General features: G+C 46.9%; 1 protein-coding gene across 1 annotated transcript in view; it reads left to right on the top strand.

Annotated features, from left to right (window-relative positions):
* tspan15 (tetraspanin 15) overlaps nucleotides 1-13262 on the top strand; it is a 41582-nt gene extending 28320 nt beyond the window's left edge. The window contains exons 5-8 of the mRNA XM_055647301.1: nucleotides 1200-1322; nucleotides 3216-3263; nucleotides 5769-5885; nucleotides 11493-13262. Coding sequence (XP_055503276.1) covers nucleotides 1200-1322; nucleotides 3216-3263; nucleotides 5769-5885; nucleotides 11493-11675 — 471 coding nt within the window. The 3' untranslated portion in view covers nucleotides 11676-13262. The remainder of the gene's footprint in view (nucleotides 1-1199; nucleotides 1323-3215; nucleotides 3264-5768; nucleotides 5886-11492) is intronic.
* The last annotated feature ends 919 nt before the right edge of the window (nucleotides 13263-14181 follow it).

The raw sequence follows: 14181 nt of genomic DNA, 5'->3' as shown, positions 1-14181 counted from the left end.
ATCTAGTTAAACTCCAGTACCGTAGAGCAAAGGAGAAGGTACAGAGTACAGAACCAGAAGTGCTCATCGTACTCCAAAGAGTGACAAAACATTCTGCAGTAACTCAGCGGGTCAGGATGCGTTGGAAAGAACTTCAGATAGACACAAAATTCTGGAGTGACTCAGCGGGACAGGCAGCATCTCTGGGTAGAAGGAATGGCCGATGTTTCGGGTCGAGACCCTTCCTCAGACTGGGGGGGGGGGGGGGGGGAACGGGGACACAGAGATAAGGAAGGACAGGGTGTGAAAATGAGACATCAAAGGGGACGAGGTCAAATAAAATATAGATTGGATCTGAAGATAGGCACAAAATGCTGGAGTAACTCAGCAGGACAGACAGCAATCTCTGGAGAGATGGAACGGGTGACGTTTCGGGTCGAGACCCTTCTTGTCTGAAGAAGGGTCTCACCCCCGAAACGTCACCCGTTCCTTCTCTCCAGAGATGCTGCCTGGCCCGCTGAGTTACTCCAGCATTTTGTGCCCATCTTCGGTTTAAACCCGCATCTGCAGCTCCTTCCTACACAGGGAACTTCAGATGCCGGTTCACACCAAATGCGCCCTAACCAGAAGGTTCACCAGACTGATTCCTGGGATGTCAGGACTGTCTTATGAAGAAAGACTGGATAGACTTGGTTTATACTCTCTAGAATTTAGGAGATTGAGAGGGGATCTTATAGAAACTTACAAAATTCTTAAGGGGTTGGACAGGCTAGATGCAGGAAGATTGCTCCCGATGTTGGGGAAGTCCAGGACAAGGGGTCATAGCTTAAGGATAAGGGGGAAATCCTTTAAAACCGAGATGAGAAGAACTTTTTTCACACAGAGAGTGGTGAATCTCTGGAACTCTCTGCCGCAGAGGGTAGTCGAGGCCAGTTCATTGGCTATATTTAAGAGGGAGTTAGATGTGGCCCTTGTGGCTAAGGGGATCAGAGGGTATGGAGAGAAGGCAGGTACGGGATACTGAGTTGGATGATCAGCCATGATCATATTGAATGGTGGTGCAGGCACGAAGGGCCGAATGCCCTACTCCTGCTCCTAATTTCTATGTTTCTATGTTTCTAACCAAGGTCTCGCAGCTTACTGCAAGACAATCTTTTTTAAAACAAGATGAAATGTCGGTTGTATCACAAGTGTGTGATCTAACCTGTTTTTCCTTGCAGTTTAAATGCTGTGGTGCGGAGGACTTCACAGATTGGTCAACGAACATCTACCATAGCTGTGATGGAACTGCCAAGGGAATGCTGGCTTGCGGCGTACCATATTCATGTTGTGTACGCAACAAGGTAGACCTTTGCTCATTTGTTTAGTTTTAGCTTAGTTAAGGGATACGGTTAATAGTACTTTGTAAATCCTATAATAAACAACACATCTAACAGACATACAGTGCATTCAGAAAGTATTCAGACCCCTTCACTTTTTCCACATTTTGTTACGTTACAACCTTATTCTAAAATGGACTAAATTCATTTTTTTTATCATCAATCTACACACAATACCCCATAATAAAAAAAGCGAAAACAGGTGTTTAGACATTTTTGCAAAGTAATTAAAAAGAAATAACTGAAATATCACATTTACATAAGTATTCAGACCCTTTACTCAGGACTTTGTTGAGGCACCTTTGACAGCGATTACAATCTTAAGTCTTGTTTGGTATGACGCTACAAGTTTGGCACACCTGTATTTGGGTAATTCCTCCCATTCTTCTCTGCAGATCCTCTCAAGCTCTGTCAGGTTGGATGGGGAGCATCGATGCGCAGCTATTTTCAGGTCCCTCCAGAGATGTTCAATTGGGTTCAAGTCCCGGCTCTGGCTGGGCCACTCAAGGACATTCACAGACTTGTCATGAAGCCACTCCTGCTTTGTCTTGGCTGTGTGCTTAGGGTCGTTGTCCTATTGGAAGGTGAACCTCCGCCCCAGTCTGAGGTCCAGAACACTCTGGAGCAGGTTTTCATCAAGGATCTCTCCGTACTTTGCTCCGTTCATTTTTCCCTCGATCCTGACTAGTCTCCCAGTTCCTGCCGCTGAAAAACATCCCCACAGCATGATGCTGCCACCACCATGCTTCACCGTAGGTATGGTATTGGCCAGGTGATGAGCAGTGCCTGGTTTACTCCAGACGTGACGCTTGGCATTCAGGCCAAAGAGTTCAATCTTGGTTTCATCAGACCAGAGAAAACAACCCTTTTGGCAAACTCCAAGTGGGCTGTCATATGCCTTTTACTGAGGGCACACACACACACACACACATGCACACACACACACACACACACACACACACACACGTGCACACACACGCACACACACACACACACGCACACACACATGCACACGTGCACACACACACACACACGCACACACACGCACACACACGTGCACACGTGTGCACACACTCACACGCACACACGCATGCACCCACACACACGCACACACACACACACATGCACACACATGTGTGCACACACTCGCGCGCACACATGCACGCACACACACCCGCACACACACACACATGCACTCGCACACACGTGTGCACACACTCACACGCACACACGCATGCACCCACACACACGCACACACACATGTGTGCACACACTCGCGCGCACACATGCACGCACACACGCACACACACACGCACACGCGCACACACACACACATGCACACACACACTCACACGCACACACACATGCACACACGCGCACCCACACACACACATGCACACACACACGCGCACACACACGCGCACACAGTTTAGAGCTTATTTAGTGGTTGTAGTGTTTAATAGCCTGATGGTTGTCGGGGAAATGCTGTTCCTGAACCTGGCCGTTACAGTTTTCAGGCTCCTATACCTTCTTCCCGATGGCAGGAGTGAATGGAGAGCGTGGCCAGGGTGGCCTATGACTCGGTCGGCAGAAGGGTCTGTTTCCACGCAACATCTCTAAACTAAAACTTAACTACATTTTTTTTTTTTTTTTAAAGGATTCAGAACTAATTAGTGATGTTTGTGGTGGAAAGATTGCCGTCTGGACATTGAATATATATATATATATATCTTCCTGCCGAACCCACTCACTGCAAATTGTTTGCAATGAAATGGGACGTGAACAAAGACTTTAGAAACGGACACTTAAAAATACTTTGTTCGGTGAAAAATTAATGGTGTGTTTCCCTCTTTGCAGACGGAAGTCGCCAACACGATGTGCGGCTACAAAACACTGGAGAAAGATGTATGTATTTCTTGTTAAAACGTGTGTGTATTACTTCAAGTAGCCCTTGCTGTTCCCTCGCTCTCCATCCCCTCCTCCTTCTCCCGCCAGTCTTACTATCTCCGACTACATTTTATCTCTGTACCGCCCACTCCCCTGACATCAGTCTGAAGAAAGGTCTCGACCCGAAACGTCGCCTATTCCTTCTCTCCAGAGATGCTGCCTGTCCCGCTGAGTTACTCCAGCTTTTTGAGTCTATCTTATGTATTTCGACATTTCATTTCTTTCTCGCTCCATTTCCAGCAAGCTTTTCTATTTCATGTTCATAGGTGATAGGAGCAGAATTAGGCCATTCGGCCCATCGTGGCTGATCCACCTCTCCTTCCTAACCCATTCTCCTGCCTTCTCCCCATAACCTCTCACATCAGATTCAGATTCAATTTTAATTGTCATTGTCAGTGTACAGTACAGAGACAACGAAATGCATTTAGCACACCCGTACTAATCAAAAATCTATCTTTCCCTGCCTTAAAAATACCCACTGACTTGGACTCCACGGCCTTCTGTGGCAAGGAATTCCACATATTCACCACCCTCTAACTAAAGATTTTCCTCCTCATCTCTTAATCCTAAATGAAGGTCCTTTCATTCCGAGGTTATGACCTCTGGTCCTAGACTCTCCCACTAGACTCTCTCATCTTCTCCACATCCACTCTATCCAGGCCTTTCATTATCTGTTAGTGGGTTGGTCTGAGTTGGCAATGCAAGTTTATATTAAAAAAAGCACACAAAGTCCTGGCGTAACTCAGCGGGTCAGGCAGCATCTCTGGAGGGAATAGATGGGGCGACATTTCGGGTCGGGACCACTCACCAGACGAAGAAGGGTCCAGCCCGAAATGTCACGTATCCGCTTTCTCCAGAGATGTTGCCTGACCTGCTGAGTTGTGCCAGAACTTTGTGTCTTTTTTCCCCCCACTGTGTAGACGTCTTGCTGGCCTAAAGAACCATTGGAACCTTGAACCCGTTGATCAGCTAAATCCCCACTGGTCCATATCCTCAGTGCTCCAACATGTCACCTCGTCTGTTTCCACTCAGTAATCTACACAGACTCCCGGCCACAACATTCAAAACCCTTTATCTCTCAGTCTAACTCAAAGCGAATGGCATGTTGGCCTTCATAACAAGAGGAGTCTAGTATAGGAGCAAAGAGGTCCTTCTGCAGTTGTACAGGCCCCCAGTGAAACCACACCTGGAGTATTGTGTGCAGTTTTGGTCCCCTAATTTGAGGAAGGACATTCTTGCAATTGAGGGAGTGCAGTGTAGGTTCACAAGGTTAATTCCCAAGATGGCGGGACTGTCGTATGCTGAGAGAATGGAGCGGCTGGGCTTGTATACTCTGGAATTTAGAAGGATGAGAGGATCATGAAGGGTTTGGACACGCTAGAGGCAGGAAACGGGTTCCTGATGTTGGGGGAGTCCAGAACCAGGGGCCACAGTTTAAGAGTAAGGGGTGAGGCATTTAGAACGGAGATGAGGAAACACTTTTTCACACAGAGGGTTGTGAGTCTGTGGAATTCTCTGCCTCAGAAGGCGGTGGAGGCCGGTTTTCTGGATGCTTTCAAGAGAGAGATAGACAGGGCTCTTAAAGACGGCGGAGTCAGGGGATATGGGGTGAAGGCAGGAAGATTGTTCCCGATGTTGGGGAAGTCCAGAACAAGGGGTCACAGTTTAAGGATAAGGGGGAAATCTTGTAGGATTGAAAGGCAGAGGCTGTAGGCAGAGGCTGCCGTCAGTGTGGCGCCCCCTAGGGGCCTTGTCACTAGCTTGACCATGGGATTGAGTGACTGCTTCTACTGACTAGGGGCAGCACCATGGCAGAGTTGCTGCCTCACAGCACCAGAGACCCGGCTTCGATCCTGACTACGGGTGCTGTCTGTACGGAGTTTGTCTGTTCAGCCCGTGACACTGTGGGCTTTCCCCGGGTGCTTAGGACTGTCTTATGAAGAAAGACTGGATAGACTTGGTTTATACTCTCTAGAATTTAGGAGATTGAGAGGGGATCTTATAGAAACCTACAAAATTCTTAAGGAGTTGGACAGGCTAGATGCAGGAAGATTGTTCCTAATGTTGGGGAAGTCCAGGACAAGGGGTCACAGCTTAAGGATAAGGGGGAAATCCTTTAGAACCGAGATGAGGAGAACTTTTTTCACACAGAGAGTGGTGAATCTCTGGAACTCTCTGCCACAGAGGGTAGTTGAGGCCAGTTCATTGGCTATATTTAAGAGGGAGTTAGATGTGGCCCTTGTGGCTAGGGGGATCAGAGGGTATGGAGAGAAGGCAGGTATGGGATACTGAGTTGGATGATCAGCCATGATCATATTGAATGGCGGTGCAGGCTCGAAGGGCTGAATGGCCTACTCCTGCACCTAATTTCTATGTTTCTATGTCTATGTTTCTATGTGCTCTGGTTTTAGTGTCTACCTTCAGATCAAGGCTGACGCCCCACATCTTCCCCTTTATCCACAGCGCTACACTGCAGTCCAAATTGTCTTCGTGGGCGGATGCACAGATGCCGTGCTGAATTGGTTCCTGGCGCATTACGCGGCCATGGCGGCCATTTTGTTGGGCATAATAGTTCCACAGGTAACCTCCACTTTACCATATCTTATTTTATATTTTACAAGTGTTAAAAACTTCCCAACTATTGTTCTGCCGTTCAGCCTGTTCATTCCTTTGGATGCGCGCGTGCGCTGAGTAATCTTTAGCACACGTAGCTAGGAACTGCAGGCGCAGGTTTAAAAAAATGACTGCAAAGTGCTGGAGTAACTCAGCGGGTCAAGCAGCATCTCTGCGGTCCGCATCCGTCTAAACGGCAATGTTTTTAGTTTTAGAGATACAGCGTGGAAACAGGCGCTTCGGCCCACCGAGTCCGCACGGACCAACGATCCCCGCACGCTAACGCTGCCATACACTGGGTAGCAATGTTACAAAATTTTGAGATTTTAAAAATCAAGTCTGCAATTTATCCCATCAGATAAAGCATAAAAAGAAGTTTATTTTGACACCTAATTCACTTTCATATCTTCAATATTAAAAATGTGATGGCCATTTTCATACTGAAATTAGCATCTTGTTCCCTATTGCTTTTCCATTGACTTCTCAAAAGCTGTGATCAAGGACAGTCAAAAGCCCACAACTTTCTTAAAAATTAAGAGAACTGGATGAAATTTTCAGTTATTATAGATTGAAGCATTCTGAAACAAATATGAAATAATCTTACTTGGATGACCTGAAATTAAAGCATATAATTAGTTAGTTACCTAATTGTAGCTAATACAAAATTCAATTACTAGATCTAAACATCTATCCATTTCTTAAGAAAAGGTTAACATTTTTAAATAGCCTAAGTGTCCAAATAACATTCACACAAGAATTCACAATATAACATGATTTTTAAATCTCATTGTCATGAATTTATAGGCCAAATGGAAGGAATTTAATGTTTAATTCCCGTAGATTAATGGGCATTTCAATCATCTTGTGGAACGCGGTCATTTTAAACGTTGCGGTTACAGTGAATTAGAACCCCATATCGGCAGGAAAAACACTGCCGGTTCGTATGGGGCCAAAATCACATTTTCGCCAATGAAATTTGGATTAAAGTCGTCTTAAGAAGCAAGTTTAAATGTAAAACAAACGGCTTACCTTATGTTTTGTCCCGTACATGAGATCCGTCCCGTTGTAGGCGTTGACAGCGTTAGAAGTAGCTTTTTATTTTACTCCAGGGATTAAATTGTCCCGTGATTTTTTTTTAAAAACATCGGAGGACGGAAGTCGGAACGATTTTTCTGCAGCAGCTGAACAGCCTGAGAAAGTTCAACTCCGCAGGCTGGAGAAAACGGCATTTTAATCCCCCCCCCCTCCCCCTCAAAGGCACCAAAGTCGCGCACACGGCCAGTGGCAGAACTGCAGTGCCGCTCAAAGTAGGTATTGTAACATCGCTACACCAGGGACAATTTTACATATATACCAAGCCAATTAACTTACAAAGCTGTACATCTTTGGAGCGTGGGAGGAAACTGCAGACATCAGAAAAAGGTAATCGGGGGAACGTACAGACAAGCACCCGTGGTCAGGATTGAACCCGGGTCTCTGCCGCTCTAAAGCAGTAGCTCTACCGCTGCGCCACCGTGCCGCCCATATGCATCTCTGCCCCAGTGGTTAGGTGACGTTTCTGGTCAGAACCTCGCTTCAGACTAAGTAATATAATTTAATTTCTACAACTTCCCCCCACCCCTCCTTAAGGACGGCATTATTAATGGCAGGTTTCCTCCAGTAGTGAGGATCTGTTTAGATTCTCCATTACATTTCCGGCCACAGAGATTGTGTGATGGATTTAACGCGCAAACTCCGAATCTCACGCTGGTCTGTTGATGTTGAATCAATGTAGGACAGTGTGACGGGGAAATCAGTGGATGTAAATTCAACATCTTTCATCGGCAACACAGACAATGTCAAACGCTTTATAATTTCCATTGCGTTCGCTATTTATTCGAACGAGGACTCGTGTTTATCAAATACGAGGATTCAAATAATCGAACATCCTTCATTTGCTGACCCCTGTTTCTTCCCGCTTACTTGGTGTTTGGATTCCCGGCCTGTACTTAGTCTCCTCCCCAACGCAGCCCGTACATTTATCAATGTTTCTAAAGCGGGGATTTACAGATTCTATGATTACCAAGGGTCTTTTAGTCATGGATTCATAGAGTGATACCGTGTGGAAACAGGCCCTTCGGCCCAACTTGCCCACACCGGCCAACGTGTCCCAGCTACACTAGTCCCACCTGCCCGTGTTTGGTCCATATCCCTCCAAACCTGTCCTATCCATGCACCTTTCTTAAATGGTGGGATAGTCCCAGCCTCATCTACCTCCTCTGGCAGCTTGTTCCATACACCCACCACCCTTTGTGTGGAAAAAGTCACCCCTCTGATTCCTACTAAATCTTTTCCCCTTCACCTTGAACCCATGTCCTCTGGTCCTCCATTCCCCGACTCTGGGCAAGAGATTCTGTGCATCTTTTAAAATAGACTAAATGCATATGATTGAATGGCAGGCTAGACTCGATGGGCCGAATGGCCTAATTCTGCTCCAATGACTTGTGAATGTGGATTGGCTGTCTGCTCTTTAAACCGCAGAGCTTCGACAAGTGGCAACACGTTAAAATCCGTAGATCGACACAAAATGCTGGAGTAACTCAGTGGGTCAGGCAGCATCTACGGAGAAAAGGAATGGGTGACGTTTGGTTGAGACCCGTCTTCAGACTGAGAGTTAGAGGAGGAGGGGAACTAGAGGTATGAAAAGGTACAGAACAAATCAGAGTTGGCACCGATGATTGAGAAAAGGTGGAGCCCACAATGGTCCATTGTTGGCTGTGGAAGAGGTGATAACGAAGGGATTATATGGATGTGAATGTTGTGACGGCCAGGACGACCAGGGTGGTGGAGGGACGGAGAGAGAAGGAGTGCGAAGGTCTCTTGAAATTAGAGAAATCAATATTCCAAATCCTCACCTACAGTACTCACAACCTCCTTGGTTCTTGCAGGCCGCAGCCAAATGTATCATTACATTAAAGTCGTCTAGTGAACTCAGGAACACTACAATCATGGAAATAGTGAAAGGCCTGGATAGAGTGGATGTGGAGAGGATGTTTCCCCTTGTGGGAGAGTCTAGGACCAGAGGTTATAGCCTCAGAATTAAAGGGCATTTCTTTTGGAAGGAGATGAGGAGGAATTTCTTTAGTCAGAAGGTGGTGAACCTGTGGAATTCATTGCCCCAGACGGCTGTGGAGGACAAGTCAATGGATATTTTTAAGGCAGAGATAGATTAGGTCTGAAGAAGGGTCTCGACCCGAAACGTCACCCATTCCTTGTCTCCAGAGATGCTGCCTGTCCCGCTGAGTTACTCCAGCTTTTTGTGCCTATCTTCGGTTTAAACCAGTATCTGCAGTTCCTTCCTACACATTTATTTTCCTCTGTCTGCCCAAGTTTCATTCAAGTCATGTCCTACCCGGCCTCTTTCTCAGGCCCTCGAGTCCTGGCAACGTCCTCGTTAAATCTTCTCTGCGAGTAATTCCACGGAAATCTTCTCTTTCTCCTTTAAAGAGGGTGCAGTCATGGGGTCAGTAATCCCAGCACCTCTCCAAATCACGTTTCATGAACTTGTAGCAACATCGGGGCAGGTTAACTGCGGATCATTTAGGCTTTAGAGATACAGCGCGGAAATAGGCCCTTCGGCCCACCGAGTCCTCGCCAACCAGCGCTCCCCGTTGCACTAGCACTATCCTACACACAACAGACAATTTACAACCTTTACCAAAGCCAATTAACCTACAAACCTGTACGCTTGCGGAGTGCGGGAGGAAACCGATGCACCCGGCAAAAACCCACGCGGTCACAGGGAGAGTGCACAAACACAGTACAGACAGCATGGTGGTCAGGATGGAACCCAGGTCTCTGGCGCTGTCAGGCAGCAACTCCGGATTATCCAGCGGGAGAGTTGTAGTTGCTGCCAGAGACCCGGGATCAATCCTTGCCATAGAGGGAGTACAGAGAAGGATCACCAGACTGATTCCTGGGGTGGCAGGACTTTCATATGAAGAAAGACTGGATAGACTCGGCTTGTACTCGCTAGAATTTAGAAGATTGAGGGGGGATCTTATAGAAACTTACAAATTTCTTAAGGGGTTGGACAGGCTAGATGCAGGAAGATTGTTCCCGATGTTGGGGAAGTCCAGAACAAGGGGTCACAGTTTAAGGATAAAGGGGAAATCCTTTAGGACCGAGATGAGAAAAACATTTTTCACACAGAGAGTGGTGAATCTCTGGAATTCTCTGCCACAGAAGGTAGTTGAGGCCAGTTCATTGGCTATATTCAAGAGGTCGTTAGATGTGGCCCTTGTGGCTAAAGGGATCAGGGGGTATGGAGAGAAGGCAGGTACAGGATACTGAGTTGGATGATCAGCCATGATTATATTGAATGGCGGTGCAGGCTCGTAGGGCTGAATGGCCTACTCCTGCACCTATTTTCTATGTTTCTATGTTTACTGAGGATGCTGTCTGTACGGAGTATGTACGTTCTTCCCGTGACCGCATGGTGGTTTTTCCGGGCGCTCCGGTTTCCTCCCACACTCCAAAGACGTGCAGGTTTGCAGGTTAATTGGCTTCGGTAAAATTGTCCCGTGTGTGTGTGTGTGTGCGCGTGGGACAGTGCAAGTGTATCCGTGAGCTGTCATCATTCTCCATCAAGACCCTTCTCCCTGTAACTTTGGAGATTCTGTTTAGACACTCCTTAAAATCTACACCATTAACAAGGTTATGTTATTGTCTGTTTCTTTAGCCTTGGTGTCATATTCTTTTCCTGATTATGATCCTGTGAATTATTGTGGAATTTTTTAATGCGCCGAAAGTATACACATCCAGGTTGTTACTTAAGTAAATGGACAGAAGTTTGGACAGTGTACGGAGCTGTGAATTTCTCAGCTCATCTCCCTGTCAGATTGTAAACTTTCCTCCCTGCTAAAGATATTGCATAGATGCACCTTTTTTTTACAAAAATGTTTTCCAAGGTTTTATAATAGTCATAGAAACATAGAAAGTACATGCTGGAGTAGGCCATTCGGCCCATCGAGCCAGCACCGCCGTTCAATATGTTCATGGCTGATCATCCAGAATCAGTACCCCGTTCCTGCTTTCTCCCCATATACCTCGATTCCGTTATCCCTAAGGGCTATATCTAATGCCCCTGTCCCACTTAGGAAACCTGAACGGAAACCTCTGGAGACTTTGCGCCCCCACCCAAGGTTTCCGTGCAGTTCCCGGAGGTTGCAGGTGGTTGCCGGAGGTTGCAGGTAGTGGAAGCGGGTAGGGAGACTGACAAAAACCTCCGGAAACCTTGGGTGGGGCACAAAGTCTCCAGAGGTTTACGTTCAAGTTTCCTAAGTGGGACAGGGGCATTACTCTCTCTTCATCCAGTGAATTGGCCTCCACTTGCCTCCTGTGGCAGAGAATTCCACAGATTCACAACCCTCTGGGTGAAGAAGTTGTCATCCCAGTCCTAAAGAAACATCACCTGGCCATGTCTTCTAGATACGCTGCCTGACCCACCGTGTATAAAACGCCAGCTTTTATTCAAGCAAGGTTATTTGCACGTTTGTTTGATCGGCTGTTTCTTTGTTCCCTGCTGTTTTTCAGTTTTTCGGAGTTCTGATCACCTGGTTGTACATCAGCCGTTTGGAGGACATCATCTATGAGTACGACATGGTGGACGTTGGCCTGATGAGCGGTGTCCCTCCAGGTTGCCATGCCAACGAATCAACCACAACCAATAACGGATGTTGCTGCTGGTGTCTACCCAACTTTGACAACGGCGTTTAAAACATGTGACCAGCGGCAGCAACACAGAGTGACAGCTGCTTAAGATTCTTAAAGGATTGGACGGGCTAGATGCAGGAAAATATGTTGGTGGGGGGGAAAATATGTTGGTCCAGAAACAGGGGTCACAGTTTAAGAATAAGGGGTCGGCCATTTTGGACTGAGATGAGGAAAAACCTTATTCACCCAGAGAGTTGTGAATCTGTGGAATGCTCTGCCACAGAAGGCAGTGGAGGCCAATTCACTGGATGTATTCAAGAGAGAGAGTTAGATATAGCTCTTAGGGCTAACGGAATTATGGGATATGGGGAGACAGCAGAAATGGGGGTACTGATTCTGGATGATCAGCCATGATCATCTTGAATGGCGGTGCTAGCTCGAAAGGCCGAATGGCCTACTTTCCATGTTTCCAGGAGGCTAAACGGTGCCTTAACACTATTCAAGGGTTGTGCTGATCTAAGCTTCAGAGACAAGGAGAGAGGGAGAGAGAAAGACTGCAAGATCACAAATCTATAACCATCTGATGAAGTCATACAGCATGGAAACAGGCCCTTCGGCCCAATTTGCCCATGCTGACCAACATGCCCCATCTACACCAAGCCCACTTGCCTGCATTCTGCCCACATCCCTCTAAGTCTGTCCTATCCATGTACCTGTCCAAATGTTTCTTAAATGTTGCATTAGTCCCTGCCTCAACTACCTCCACTGGCACCTTGTTCCGTACACCCACCACCCTTTGTGTAAAATAAGTAAACCCCTCCAGGTTCCTATTAAATCTTTCCTCCCTCACCGTAAACCGATGTCCTCTGTTTCACTCGGGACGCAAGACCCTGGGCGTTTACCCGATCTATTCCTCTCAGGATTTTACACACCTCTGTAAGATCACCCCTCATCCTCCTGCGCTCAGAGGAATAAAGTCCTAGCCTTCTCAACCTCTCCCTGTAGCCCAGGCCCTCTAGCCCTGTCAACATCCTTGTAAATCTTCTCTGCACCCTTTCCAGCTTGACAACATCTTTCCTAAAAGATGGTGGCCAGAACTGGACACAATACTCTAAATGCGGCCTCACCAACGTCTTATACAATTGCAACATGACCTCCCAACTTCTATACTCAATACTCTGACTGATGAAGGCCATAAGCCTTTTTGACCACCATATCTAACTGTGACGCCACTTTCAAGGAACCATGCACCTGCACTCCTAGATCCCTCTGCTCTACAACACTCCCCAGAGGCCTACCATTCACTGTGTAGGTCCTGCCCATGTTCTCCGCAATTATAATTCTGAGGGCGATCTAGGTTCATAAGTTATACGAGCAGAATTAGACATTTTGGCCCATCTACTCCCTCATTCAATCATGGTTGATCTATCTCTCTCCTGCCGTTTCCCCATGACCCCTGACACCCGTATTAATCAAGAATCTATCTATCTCTGCATTAAAAATATCCATTGACTTGGCCTCCACAGCTTTCTTTGGCAAAGAATTCCGCAGATTCGCCACCCTCTGACTAAAGAAATTCCTCCTCATCTCCTTCCTCAGCGGTTCTCATCGATTGTAAATAAAAACAATTTTGGACAAGCGGGTTTGATAGTATGTGAGTAAAAAAATTAGGAACTGCAGATGCCAGTTGGCAGAAGAAGGAGTCAAAGTGCTCAGCAGGACAGGCAGCATCTCTGGAGGGCATGGATGAGTGACGTTTTGGGTCGGGACCCTTCTGCAGACTGAGAGCAGGGTCCCGATGCGAAACGTCACCTGTCCATGTCCTCCAGAGATCCTGCCTGCCCCGTTGAGTTACTCCAGCTCTTTGTGTGGTCCTAATAGTGCATAGGCAGGGCACGATTTTGCCTGTTGGTCAGAGATGGTAGAATCTACGACCAAATTATTGATACGTCAATGTAATGTTCATATTTGAGTATGGCTATGGTGATAGACACATTTTCTACACTGCGTTGATAAACCTCTTCCTGCCTTACTATCTTGGCAAGAGTCTGAATAAGGGTCTCGACCTGAGGCGCCACCTTTTCCTTTTCTCCAGAGGTGCTGCCCGACCCGCTGAGTTACTCCAGCATTTTGTGTCCGCCATCAATTCCACTGTGCGTGCGATTTGCAGTTCCAGACCAGCTGGATCGGGTTTCATGCTGAAGAAACAGGTTGCTCATGTCCGTACCATCCTTCCGCACTAGTTTGGTTTCGAAATATAACTTGGAAACAGGCCCTTCGGTCCATGCAACTAACGATCGCCCATTCACACTAGTTCCATGTTATCCCACTTTCTCATCCACTCCCTGCACATTGAGTGCAACTGTACAGAGGCCAATTAACCTACAAAGTTGCACGGCTGTGGAATGTGCCTTATTCACCTATTCCTTTTCATAAGTGATAGGAGTAGAATTAGGCCATTCGGCCCATCAAGTCTCCTCTGCCATTCAATCATGGCTGATCTATCTCTATGCCCGAACCCCATTCTCCTGCCTTCTCCCCATAACCTCTGACACCCGTACTAATCAAG

Source organism: Leucoraja erinacea, chromosome 15, assembly GCF_028641065.1.
Source record: "Leucoraja erinacea ecotype New England chromosome 15, Leri_hhj_1, whole genome shotgun sequence".
NCBI classification, from domain to species: Eukaryota; Metazoa; Chordata; class Chondrichthyes; order Rajiformes; family Rajidae; genus Leucoraja; species Leucoraja erinaceus.
This window is presented reverse-complemented; position numbering and strand designations above follow the sequence as displayed.